The 14,001-nt window shown below is 38.4% G+C and overlaps 1 protein-coding gene across 4 annotated transcripts; it reads right to left on the bottom strand.

Moving 5' to 3' along the window:
• Nucleotides 1–218: 218 nt before the first annotated feature.
• On the bottom strand, nt 219–6,697 carry hmgn3.S (high mobility group nucleosomal binding domain 3 S homeolog). Of its 4 annotated transcripts, XM_018264231.2 has the most exons (7): nt 6,504–6,683; nt 4,104–4,154; nt 3,657–3,686; nt 3,457–3,507; nt 1,199–1,312; nt 990–1,089; nt 283–741 (listed from the first exon to the last, which is right to left on the bottom strand). In XM_018264231.2, exons 1-7 carry the CDS (start codon nt 6,516–6,518, stop codon nt 728–730), a joined length of 375 nt encoding a protein of 124 aa, XP_018119720.1. In that variant the 5' UTR covers nt 6,519–6,683; the 3' UTR covers nt 283–727.
• Between the last annotated feature and the right edge of the window lie 7,304 nt (nt 6,698–14,001).

Below are 14,001 nucleotides of genomic sequence, written 5' to 3'. Positions count from 1 at the left end.
TATTTAATGTTTACATTATTTTCTAGTAGACTTGAGGTATGAAGATCCAAATTACGGAAACATGCGTTATCCAGAAAACCCCAGGTCCCGAGCATTCTGGATAACAGGTCCCTGTACATGTATTTTCAAACAGATAAGATACAGTAAACGATCCACAGTGCCGTATTTATGTTTATATTCCAGGGGAAAAATGCTTAAAAACAAAACACTTTTTATAAAGGCAAGACCTTTTATTTTTAACTGTTAAAAGAACAAAAAAAAAAAAAAAAAAAACTCAGCAGATGCTCACAACAATTTAGTCTTTTCCAAAACCACAAACATTAAAAGTACAAAAGCACCACAGATTATTGCTATAGAAAAAACTGCATGGGAAAATTCAAATCTGCACAGTAAAAACATCACCGTATGCACTGTAATTGTTTTTTTTTCTCTTTTTTTGTTTTAAAAGCAAATAAAAAGTACAGATATGCAATCCAGCCAAGCACGCATACACACACTAATGTTGATATTTATAAAAACTTGTAGACAATGAGGGAAAAAGCAAAGCATGAATATGTGAAGGAAATGTTCATGTACATTATATATATGTAAAAGTTAAACTACCGTTCTAAAAAAAATTAGCATTTACAAAATACTTGAGAAAAATATTTTTTTCTTAAAGTTTTTCAAGAGGTACGTAAAATCAAGATTTCCATGGTCAATTCAGTCCTTATCCGCACCCGCATCTTCAGTTTTCTGTGCCTATGAGATAGAAGCCATATACATTTTACATTAGAATTTGTCAAAATTATACCAGTTTAGTGATCTGCTACTATCTAATTTGAAATCAGAGGGGGAAAAAATGCACCTCTATTAAAACCCTGAACTTTAAGAATGGGGTTTACAGTTTACAAACCCAACAATCCCTTACCTGATAGCTTTCATTTTCACACTGAAAATACCACACTACTAGCTTTCTATGCACTGCACACAAAAAAGATCTACCGTACCCTTAACTTTCACTGTTTCAATTTGCCCTTTTACTGACAGTGTGGTGGGCAGGGCACCTCTGGATGTTGAAACATTAACAGATGAGCGAGAGATGCGAATCTGTAATAATATTTTGGGCAATAAAAAGAAGCATTATGAACATGCAATCAATGGTTGTAAGTGTAAAAAAAAAAAAAACACCACCACTGATTTAATTGCTGGAATGTACCTCATCGGTTCTAGTTTCACCATTTTCAGATGGTGTAGTACCTTCCTTTGCAGCTTCTTGTTTCTCCTCCTTCTTTCCTTTAGCACCTTTGTTTGCTTTTGTTCCTGGCTCCTTCTGCAAAACATTCATATTTTCAAGAATAAACAATATACAAACTATTAAAACACAGATCCAGACAGCCTGACACATCTCTGAGTGTCAGTATTTTCTATACACAGATGATAGCCCCTCACTGTACATCAGAAAATCTAGTGAGCAGGGCCCTTCCATCCTATTTTGTTTATCTGTAAAAAAATTTTTTGGTAAGTTATTGTAAGAATCCCATTTGTTATAAATTATTATAATGACCGAGTATCTTGCTGGCACAATATAAACTTATGATGTAGTTACTCATATGCACGTGTTTCTCTTTATTCTCTTTTTATCATGAATGGGGCCAGCCCAGAGGGCCTGCCCAACATATATCTGGTCAAATATCAGGCAGGTTTGATCTTCCCATCAGGGCAAGGACCACACTGACACCTTGGTGCAGTCACCTTCCAGATAGACTGCATTGGCAACAATGATCATCTTTTTGTTGGGCTAAACAATCAGATCAGCCAATATCACCCACCTCAAGATCCACAATCAATTGGTGATCTAGCCAAAGAAGTGGATCATTACATATATAGACATCTTAACACTAAACTGAATCTTTCCAGCATCTATATCTATTCAGTAGCCTGCATTACCGTTACCCTCCATAACCCCCAAGATAAATGCTTTGGAGTCATCTTGCCACTTTAAACTTAGTAGCACTGTATATATATTCAACCCTAACACACACAAAAAAAGACAACAAAGATACTCATGCATACTTTCACCACATCACATGTAAACTACTCACGCAGGACTGTTTTGGGAGCTTTAGGGCAATGACAGACAGGGAGCTTTATCTCCCATAGGAAATCTCTCCCATGGTTGTTAAAGGGCCCAAAAATACCTGCCTTTCACATTTGAAACACATGTAAAACACTGTATATGCAGTGATCCTGAGAAATTGCTGAAATTTGCCTGTTTTTACATCTTTGTGTGATAACCTCCTGGGATCACCACATGTAAAGTGTTTTCAAAAGAATGCAAAGGGGAAGGTATTTTTGGGTATGATAAAGCACCAGGTCTGTCATTGCCCTTAAAGGAGAACTAAACCCTTGCCCCCTCTCCCTACAGCATGTCTCCCTGTCTGCTGGCCTGCTTTAAATCTACAGAGTTGTGCAGCAGAGTTCAAAGTAGCCATCTTCGGTCTGTCTCTGATCCTCTTTTCAATACTGGTGATACTGACCTTGGAGGAGCATGCACAGTTGACTCTATGGGGCCTATAATTATTATGCTGTGTTAAACAAAATTTGCTGAAAACGGTGTAAAATAAACTGTAAATTTATGTGTGTTTTATGTTACGCCACACAAATGGCAGATTTTCCACAGTTATTTTACACTGTTTCAGACCTTTGTATGTAAAAGTTCCAGCAGAAGTTGCTCAAAGAAAAGGTGTGAATTAAAAAAATAAATAAATAAATAAAATAAAAAAAGGGACGCCATTTTTACACGTCAATGCCTTGCGATGTGTGCCGAATAATTCCGCTGTTTTTTTTCCCACCTCATAATAAATCTGTCCTATGTCCTGAATAAGCTGCTACTGCGCATGTGCACACAAGATCCATATCAGCAACTGACAGAGGATTGGAAGACAGATAGAAGAGGGCGCCTTTGAACTCTGCAGATTTAGAACAGGTCAGCAGAGGAGGAGGCAAGGGTTTAGCTCTCCTTTAAATGCCATGTTTCTAAGTAGTATTAAAACAAAGCTTATAAGTGCCAGAAACAGCCTTACATACAGTATAGACACTTTCATAAATTGTCATTAATAAGTCACTATTTATGAAAGCTAACAAATCTCTAGGTGTAATATAAACCTTAAGTGTTTAGAGAGTGGGTTTTTTTTTGGTGGCACCACTAAATGATATTCAAAGCAAAAAAAACTAAAAATGTGGAAAAATTTAAAAACAGGGGGATGTAAAATTGAAGTTTCATTGTGCTTAAAGTGATACTGACACAACATTTAAATGTATTCTGTGCTTCTCAGAATCCGCCTTCCTAGAGACCTCCTTAGCAAGTTGTGTTAGGATTCTGAGGCTATTGTAGCACGATATGAAATATACTTCATTCATTTCACAAATATGTTTTTATGTGATTAGCAATTATTAAGCACTGTAGTTTATTACCTTGGTGGTAGTTTTTTTCGGTTTTGCTTCAGGTTTAGTCAGTGTAGGTTTCTTAATGAAAATAGAGAAGACAACATTTTACAGCCATGAAAAATTTAAAAAAAAAAATCATGCTTCCTGGAAGAGATAGTTTTTACAACAGTTAAGGCAGAAAGATCATTTTCAAACACCACATAAGGTTATTTCCAAAATTTACTTACTGCTGACAATCTTGCGGACCTTCTTGTAGGCTAAAAATAAAACATAATTGGTCTCATTACTTGTTTAAAGCTGGATACATGACCTCTTCCTATGCATGCCCATTTTTTTGTCTCCTTTATCTATCATCTTAATTGTTCATTGATTAAACACTGTCAAAATGTCCATGTATTTACACACTGCATTTATGGCGAATAAAAAAGTGCCAGAAGATTTACTATTAGAATTTTTTTAATTATAAAAATCTTTTTAACAAATTATTGCTGCAAATTGCATGGGATCTGTATATCTCTTGGTATAGCTGATAAGACTCCCTTCCAAGAAAGCAGTCACAAAATACAGGCTATAGCACATGGCACAGAACCACTCACTAAAATATATTTGGGCTCAAATGTTTCCAATTCAAGAGATTTAAGAGTGTAGTGCCTAAATGTGTGTTGCATACTTGCCTCTTGTTTGGTTACTTTAGCTGCATCTTTGGCTTCAGCACCTTCTGGGGACTTAAAAAAAAAAAAAAAAAAAATATTACTATCCATGCACACCTTTTTCTTTAAAACAGTACTGAATTTGAAGGAAAATTAAACAACCAAAATAAATAAAACTGGAAATGTCTGCATTTTAAAACATAAATAAGTAAAAATAATACAATTTAGCAAGTATGTGAGAAGAATAATGGGAACTGGTTGGTTATCCTGACATCTTTCTAAACGGTAGGTAAAGGTTAATGGAAAGACAAAGAACAATAGAGTGTAGGACCCACTATTTTAGCTTGCTATTCTCTTTGAAAAAGCTGAAAATGTTGTAGAAAGTCAAACAATGAAATGAATGATGATAGAACGGACATCAGTCATGCCTGTCTCGAACAGTCCAGAGATAGATTTCAATTATTCCAACTGACCAATCAAACAAAAGAACAGCAAATCACACCTATAGTAGTTAAAAAAAGTATTTGTCACCTTATTCACCTATATTAGTTTATGGTCAAGTGCAAAAAAGCTTAAGCAAAATGTGAACACTTGCATAATAAGCATACTGTATATGAACTAGAGGATTTCCTTCAGTGGGGCATTACCTTAAGCATGTTATAGGACAACAAATACATAGTTATCTGCTTTCTCTTTCAAATCTTGGATACTTTCAGACTGAATGGAGAGGTTGATATAATTGAAACCACTTGTTTTGTATAACCTAACCCTTGGTTATACTGTAATTTAGTAAACTGTGCATAATTATTTATATGTCAACTCATGGTAAAGCCTAAGAGACCTATTTCTCGCTATCTTCACACCTAGTTGTTTCTTATCCAAACCACGGCAATCTGAGGCATTCTATAATAATTAGTGCTAAGGAGTGCAAATGACCTTATATCCTTGAAATGAAAATACACAGTTTTATGTTAAATATGAAGTAATTAGCACAGACGCTTGCAGATGCATTTGCACTATACAAATAGCTTAGCTGTGGCTAGTGCAGAACTGGAAAAAGTCCTAACAAAAGAGTAATTTTCTTCCCTTCTAATTGCACTTTATGCCAAATGTTAAGGGACATTTAACATTTTTTACCCCTAACTTGAAGAAAGATACTTAAAAATCTGAGTTGTTAACTTATGAAAAATCTTGATTGATTAAACATGGGGGGGGGGGAGAAAAGACTGGAACACAGTGAAATCATGTTATACCCTTCCTTTTCAATGAGCAGAATTCATCTCAATTGAAATTAGTTTGAATTTTGACAATACCACCTCCACTGAGTTCTACATGAACCTTGCCAGCTTTTGAATGGCAAATTGCTTTCATTTGACAGACAGGGCGCTTTCATCTGTTGTGCTTTTTTTTTTTTTTTGTTACAATTTTTGCCGCCATAAATAAAAAATTAAACATTGATCAATCTGTCTCTTAGGGGGTTATTTACTAAAATCTCTCACTATTTTTTTCCACCTAAAAAAATATTGATATATATTTTTTTTTTCGATTTAAAACTCCAATTAGAGAAAAAACAGACTAGTATAAAGAACACCCTTAGTGTTCATGGTGTAGTTAAAAACCACTGTTTTAAAGGCAAAAAGATGGAAGTTGCGTGCCGGAAGTCTGACAAAGAAATAAGCCGTTAAATGAAACGTTGAACTAATACTCAGAGAAAGTCAGCATTCCGGACCTGGTTTTGATTTGAGCACATAAGCTCTCTCTATTGCCAGTCAAAGGAAATATATTAACATTTTGTAAGGGTGCACATTTATAAAAGCCACATGATTGCAAAGTGTATTTATTTGTACATAAAAGGTCCCAAATGAACATTGATGTCCTGGAATAATGCAGCAGCTTGCTGGAGCATGCAATAGTGAAAAACAACTGTGTATAGTCCAGAACTACAACTCACTACATCCCTATGATTGGTACAGGGCAGGGAGCAAGCCACTAGAACTCATAGTGATGTGAGCAGGTATCAGGGGGCCAAATGGGCTCTCATCCCCCCACATTCCGTCACTGCAAAGCCTGCTGGCTACAGCTCCAATCCCTGACGTTTAGGGCTTCCATAAGTGTTTTAACAAAAACCTGAAAGGCCATAATAACATTCCAGCGGCTGGCTTGGATCATACAGGACAAGAAGAGGCTCAAGCCATGACAGTTGCAAGAGAAGTGGCTCTGCACTTGCCGTGGGAGCGCAACTTTCGACACGACACCAGAGCAGCTGCCGCCTGTGGGGATTACAGTTCCCTCAACAGCTGGAGGGCCGCAGCTCGCCTACCCTTGAACAAGACAAAAGCACGACCAAATAGCACAGAGACAGAGACTCGACAGAAGCCAAGGAATGCGACATTACTCGCAGACAAAACACTAGCGCAAACTCACCTTTCTTTTAGGCATGATGCACCTGATTTGTGGCCTCGCCCTGGAGTTACCGCTGAGACTGGAGAAAGAGGATGATGATGGTGGCTTGGAGAAGGAAGTGCAGTGACTGGATGTTCACAGTCCCTCACCGAGCAACTACAGTCTCTACCCACCATTCCCCGCCCCCAAACGCGTCCTCCTCTACCATTGGCTAGTTTATGCTTACAAATTCTATACTCCCCACCTCCCAGCCTGCGCGGGCCGTCAGCTGCAGCTTCGTAAGTGGGTGTGGACACGCATGGTCCTGACACAATGATTTACTACGTCCCCACCTATTAGTGTGAGCGCCGCCCATCAAGGCATTTCGACCAATCAGAAGATGGAGACGGGGCTCAGCCTACATAGTTCATGAAAGAAGCAGCGGGTGGGCGCTGTTGGCGTGGCGAGTTTAATGCTATGACCGTTGGTGTGGGAAGGGCTGTGTGCACGTAGCGCCGCCCCTTACAGTGCCGGCTGTTTATTTTTGAAATGTGATGGTAGCTCTGCGTCCGTCGCTTTATGGTGGGTTTGGGCGCCATTTTGCTGTGGTAACGGTTTCTTGGGGGCCGTCTATAGAGCATAAAATCTGGAGTTGCAAAATGAAGGTTGCTCATTGTTTGACCAGCTCAAGGTCAACGCTTTCCTGAGCTCATCTATAAAGTGACGGGATTGGTTGTGTCAATGTATTTTAATGATCCATAGGCAGGGAGCCATTTTTGTGAAAGCTTTATAGAATAGCTACTGGGTTTTTTTTTACGATTCCCTGTTGTTTCTGATGTTTACAGGGACAGAGGCTGAAATAGAAACAGAGCCTAAACCTTCACACACACAAGAATAGTACAGAAGACTGATTATTCGTATCTAAGATTGTATTTATCTTAGAGATGGCTAAGTTTGCAGGTAAATAAACTAGAATGCAAACTGTAAAAACAAAATATATATATAAATATATATAATTTTATTTAATGCACTATTTCTTTTTGGACACGTTAAAGGCAATGGGTAATTTTTAGGTGTAGTGAGGTATGAGGTAAAGTATGTCCCCTTTTATTTAGTTCTCTAATACACAAATACACATAGAGTAAGGTCAAAAAAATCTCACAATAGATATATTCACCACATGCAGCAACCAAAAACCAATACATAGTGTATAGGTACTATTGTATTGTAGCTGAACAACCATAAAAAACCCCAAAAACATTGCAATAACCCTCAAGGCACTCCGATATTAAACCCAAGCGCAGTTGGTTCCCCTGTGATCTCTTGTTCAATTCAGCATCCACTACGAAACAATGTTTACTTAATAGCTGGTCTGCAAGGTTGAATACAATATATCACAATCAAAAAACAACTGAAGTGTGAGTCAGGTGTCCTGATAGTCAGAATACCTGTCCCAGCAACCCAGTTCAGAACGCCATCAACAGTGCTGGTGATAGCTTAACACTAGTTCCCCATATCTTAAAACATAACTTTTAATAACTTATTAGTAAAAAAACACACACACCCTTAGTGTGCCAAACTTCCCATGACCAAACAAAACCCACTGCGTTAACTACGTCAGTGCTGGACTGTGTCCTTAAAAAACATTCAATAAAATTGCCCAGGTGGACGAGTGGATGGTCTCGTGCCAACTTGCAGCGTGAACAGATACACCAAAGTGTTCCTAATAGGAAAGTCTACCCCATTCAGGACTGTAACCCCCTCCCTTCCATTTTTCCAGGAGTACCTGCCTATCTACGTAGGGAGCGGTCAGAGCTACTCTCACCACCGTCCCATTATGCTGCCCCTGTGATTTGTTTAACATTTTTGTCACCTACTCCGACAGTCGAAAACTGCTATTCAATTCAAGAAACCACTAAAAATAGAAACTCAATGTAAATAGCATACATTGCGCAGAGAAGCACTCTGTATAAGTTTACATCAATTATTTTTTTGGATTTAGATCACTTTTAATACTAACATCAAGTATCATTCTTACTGGTCAGATGTTAACCCTTCCAAAGTGGTATTGGGGAGATACTGATTGCCTGCACTCTTTAAAAGGTGCCTCCTTGATTATGGCAGGGCTTGGACACAGAATGAATTAAGACCCAATATTCAATGCATTTAATTGCACTGCTGTCAAAATAGCTGTGGGCTGTGGGGCTGTCAGTATAAATTGAACTCACTAGCTGGCAAAAGATCTTTAAAGGTGAAATCTCATAATGTAAGTGTTATCTTATGTAAATAAGAAAGTTTACAAACATAATTTCCAATTGTGTACTATTGCTGAGTTATTTAATAAACCTATCCAGCCATCAAAAAACTGACTGATACAAAGCCTGTGTGAGGAGAAAATTATTTCTGCCAGGGGAAATTGTAGAATATCTTTATTATTTCAGAGACAGACTTTTCATTTAATGAGGTTGTTCACCTTCAAATCAAATTTTTAGCGCGAGGACATACTAAATGGACTGTCCACTTTCCTCCACAGTCTGTTTTTAGAGAAGGATGAAAGCGGATCCTAAATGCATCCCCCCCGGCCCGGCATTGGCAGCTCTCCAGTTTATTTCAACAGGTGTCTGATAGCTAGCGTCTATATTACCCTAGCAACCATACAGTGGTTTAAACTAGATACTGGTTTGTAAAAAGGAGAGGGTCTTAATTAGGTCCGGACTCAGCATTAAAATAGACCCTGGCATTTCAGGTACACAGAGGCCCAATCAGCCCCCACCAGCCCACTAAATGCTGACTTTCTATGGGACCTTATAGCAGCCCCTCTGGCATTTGCCAGAACCCACAGATTGCCAGTCCAGGCCTGGTCTGAATAGAGTAATAGTAATAAAAAAAGTAATGAAAACATTGTAGCTTCACAGAGCAATAGTTTTTTGGCTGACAGGTAGGGTTGCCACCTTTTCCAAATAAAGTTACCGGCCAGTGGTGGGGGCGGAAACTAAAGGGATGGGCAGGGGCGTAACTATAGAGGAAGCAGACCCTGCACCTGCAGGGGGGCCCAGGAGATATAGGGGCCCCACGAGGCCCTAATTCATACACAGTTTCAATAAATATTGGTAAAACAAGTCAACGGCTAAAAAATTTGGGGGCCTGTAAAATAATTTGCTGTGGGGCCCAGTAATATCTAGTTACGCCACTGGGGATGGGCCATGAAGCAAAAAGGCGGAGCCTCAGGGGCCGTGACACAAAAACGGGCGTGGCCACATTGCGTGATGCCCAGAAGAGGAAGAAACTGTAAGTTTCCACCGGAGGGCCAATTGCTTTGTTAAGGGTATTAATAATAATACCGGCCCCGGCAGGTGTTTTACCGGATAGGCCGGTAAAATACCGGCCGGGTGGCAACCCTACTGCCAGGGTCAGTGACCCCATTTGAAAGATGGAAAGAGAAAATTAAGACCTGAAAGTTGCAAAGACTGGCTATTTTCATAACATACTAAAAGTTAACTTAAAGGTGAACCACCCCTTTATTTATATAAAGACACAAGAACCTGTTTTTTACATATTCTGTCTGTAACAACACGCTTTCACCCTTGGTTTGACCCTCAGCCTGTTGCTGCTAGTACTTACTATGCATGATTCTCTGAGCTTTGACAGAGGCAAATAAAGGTGACAAAAAGCAGAAAGTTGAGGAGTGGAGTCTATGGGCGTCTTTTTTTTGTGGCGAAACATGTGAAAAAGTCCTGCACATCAACTGTCCTACATACGGAACAACTTCAACATCAGCTCTTGGATGTTGGTGGAATTCCTCACATAAACTATTCGCTTTTGGTCTTTTCACAACATTTCTTTGATTAAAGGAGAAGTAAACCCCTTATTTTAAAAAAAAAACCCTACCCTACATAAACCCCCTCCCTCCTCCCCCCCAGCCTAGTTGCTACCCTGGGCAAATGCCCCTAACTTTTTACTTACCCCTCGGTGCAGATTCACGGGATATGGTTCTTATGCTGGAATGCAGTGTTTTTCTTCCTCCAAATGTAAGACTTATCATTTAAGCCAAAAAGTTCTATCTTGTCTTCATCTGTTCCAGCAAACTGTAGATGGTCAGCAATATTTTTGAGGAGAGGAGAGCAGTGACTTTCTCCATGCTACCCCGTCATACACACCATTGCTGTTCAGTGTTCTCCTGATGGTGGACTCATGAACATCAACATTCGCCAATGTGAGACAGGCCTTCAGTTGCTTAGAAGCTACTCTGGGTTCCTTTGTAACCTCTCAGACTATGAGATGCCTTGCAGTTGGAGTTATCTTTGATGGTCTTGAATTTACTCCATTTGTATATGATCTTTAGATAAAGTCTTATAACCTTTTCCAGTTCAACTACTCTTTTTCTGAGGTCCTCAGACAACTTCTTTGTTCAAGTCATGATACACGTCCACAAATGTGTTGTTTGTGTGATCAGGCTTCCCTGAATCCCCATTCTTTAAATAAAACAGAGTCTCTCACTCACACCTCAGCCCGAGAAACAGCTTTTTTTGTCACCCTACAAGTTTTCTTTTGAATTAAGGGTTGGACTGGCCACTACATAATATCAATCTTGTTGATCTGGAACCAAGACGTTGCTCTTTTACTGGTGTGTTTGGGGTAGTTGTCTTGTCGAAAGACCCATTTCAATGGCATTTCCTCTTTGGCATAAGGCAACAAGACCTCTACGAATATTTTGATGTTTTGAAACCATGATCCCTGGTATACGATAAATAGGCTCAGCTCCATAGTAGGAGAAACATTCACTGTATACTGTGGCTTGAATTAAGTGTTTGGGGGTTGTCTAACAAACTGTCTGTGGTCTTCTTAAACCCAAAAAGAACAATCTTTCATCAGTCCACAAAATGTAGCACCATTTCTCTTTAGGTCAGTCAACGTGTTCTATGGAAAATTGTAACATCTTCAGCACTTTTTTGTTTTTTTTCAACAGTGGGACTTTGTGGGGACTTCTTGCTGATAGTTGACTTCACATAGGCATCTTCTAATTGTAACAGTAGTCACGGGTAACTTTGGACCTTCTTTGATCTTCCTGGAGCTGATCATTGGCTGAGTCTTTGCCATTTCTTCTATCCATTCAAATGATAGATTTCCGTTTCCTTTCACGTCTTTCAGGTTTTGGTTGCCATTTTATAATATTTGAGATAATTTTAGCTGGATAGCGTATCATTTTCTGCACTTCTTTATAGGTTCCCCTGGTCCAATCAACTTTTTAATCAAAGTATGCTGTTCTTAACAATGTCTGACCCTTTTTACTCAGATTTTCAAAGAGAAATTCACTATAACCAGCATGCACAGCATTTGCTTTCTTACATAAGGGCCGTAATTTACAACTGTTTTATCACAAAATCAATGCCTTCACTAATTGAACTCCACACTGCTATTATATGGAACAAGCTATTATTTTGAACAAGCCTCAATTAATGATTCGATTACACAGAATCATCCATGTCATGACAGTTGGGTCTGTTGGTTTTCTCTAACTCTGCTATACCTACTAGTAAAATATTTGCCATGTAGAAATATAATTTCCACCAATAACAGTGATTATTATGATAGTGATGTCGAACTGTTATTATTCTGAAAACAATTGTTTATATTTTTGGAAAGGAAACAGTCTGCTGAATACAAAATGGGTAAATATCTTTTTTTCTCCTTATTACCAAACTCCATAGCTTTTCTGAACTTGATGTGTATGAAATTTCTGAAAAATGACTTATCTTGTCTTAGAGGTCACTTCAGCTACTAAAAAATAAAACATTTAGTGAATTTTATGTGGAGTAAAGCCACAAAAAAGGTTTACCCCATAAAATCATATATTTTTAAAATTAAAAATATTCAGTTGCATCCAAAATGGGTAATCATTATCTCCAAAGAGTCAGAAATATTTCCAAAAGTTAACAGTTTCAATTAAATATTAAAAATATATCGCAGCATCTTTTCTCTCACATGTCATTAGGTTTCAAGATACAAGATTTATGAATATGAATGCAAAAATTATAAGGAAGCAAATAGAAAAAATAGTGTAGTAAGCAAATCTCCAAATTCCATCTAATCATACTAATGAATTAAATAGTATTAAGAGTCACTGGTTCAGGTATGTAGATGAAACCTGGGTTAAAATCAATGAAGTGGTGGCCTTTAGAGAACACATTACCTCAATGGACAACAACATCAAGTTAACAAGGGAAGATGACAACGAGAACAATATTAGAGGGGAATTGTGGAAGCACTCAAGGCTAAATCAAAATATATTCAAATATAATGGAAGTGCTACTTACAATGCACTTCCCTGGGCCCCTGTCTCAAATAATTCAGTATAAATGCAAGTGCATACGTTTACAAAACAGGGGTTTTTAGTTACCAAAGTTATGATCATAAAATTGAAAAGCCACCATACCACGTCAAGGTAAACCCCATATGGCGGTCCCTAACTTGCTTACTTTAAAAAGAGATACTTCTCTGCATAATAGCATTACCTGTGTTCAGTGTGTGTTGAGCATTGGTTTCAATTTGAAGGCTGAATCCTCCCCCGCCAGTGAAGGCTTTTAAGAGAGAGAGATTGCCCAAACCAACGCCCATATTTAAAAGCGTAGGACCACCATTAATTTTAAGGGGGGGGGGTATGGGGTGCTATTGAAAAACCACATAAAGCTATGCCACAGCTTCAGGCCAATATACAATATTAGAGGGGAATTGTGGAAGCACTCAAGGCTAAATCAAAATATATTCAAATATAATGGAAGTGCTACTTACAATGCACTTCCCTGGGCCCCTGTCTCAAATAATTCAGTATAAATGCAAGTGCATACGTTTACAAAACAGGGGTTTTTAGTTACCAAAGTTATGATCATAAAATTGAAAAGCCACCATACCACGTCAAGGTAAACCCCATATGGCGGTCCCTAACTTGCTTACTTTAAAAAGAGATACTTCTCTGCATAATAGCATTACCTGTGTTCAGTGTGTGTTGAGCATTGGTTTCAATTTGAAGGCTGAATCCTCCCCCGCCAGTGAAGGCTTTTAAGAGAGAGAGATTGCCCAAACCAACGCCCATATTTAAAAGCGTAGGACCACCATTAATTTTAAGGGGGGGGGGTATGGGGTGCTATTGAAAAACCACATAAAGCTATGCCACAGCTTCAGGCCAATATACAATATTAGAGGGGAATTGTGGAAGCACTCAAGGCTAAATCAAAATATATTCAAATATAATGGAAGTGCTACTTACAATGCACTTCCCTGGGCCCCTGTCTCAAATAATTCAGTATAAATGCAAGTGCATATTTTCTTAAAAGCCTTTACTGGCGGGGGAGGATTCAGCCTTCAAATTGAAACCAATGCTCAACATACACTGAACACAGGTAATGCTATTATGCAGAGAAACATTTCTTTTTAATAAGTAAGTTAGGGACCGCCATATGGGGTTTACCTTGACGTGGTATGGTGGCTTTTCAATTTTATGATCATAACTTTGGTAACTAAAAACCCCTGTTTTGTAAACATG

Source organism: Xenopus laevis, chromosome 5S (assembly GCF_017654675.1).
Source record: "Xenopus laevis strain J_2021 chromosome 5S, Xenopus_laevis_v10.1, whole genome shotgun sequence".
In the NCBI taxonomy this organism is placed as follows: domain Eukaryota; kingdom Metazoa; phylum Chordata; class Amphibia; order Anura; family Pipidae; genus Xenopus; species Xenopus laevis.
This window is presented reverse-complemented; position numbering and strand designations above follow the sequence as displayed.

Coding starts and splice junctions, on each gene's coding strand:
- hmgn3.S (XM_018264231.2), bottom strand. Junction 3,508..3,656: donor GGTCCGCAAGATTGTCAGCA/GTAAGTAAATTT, acceptor ATTTTCATTAAG/AAACCTACACTGACTAAACC. Junction 1,090..1,198: donor GTGAAACTAGAACCGATGAG/GTACATTCCAGC, acceptor ATATTATTACAG/ATTCGCATCTCTCGCTCATC.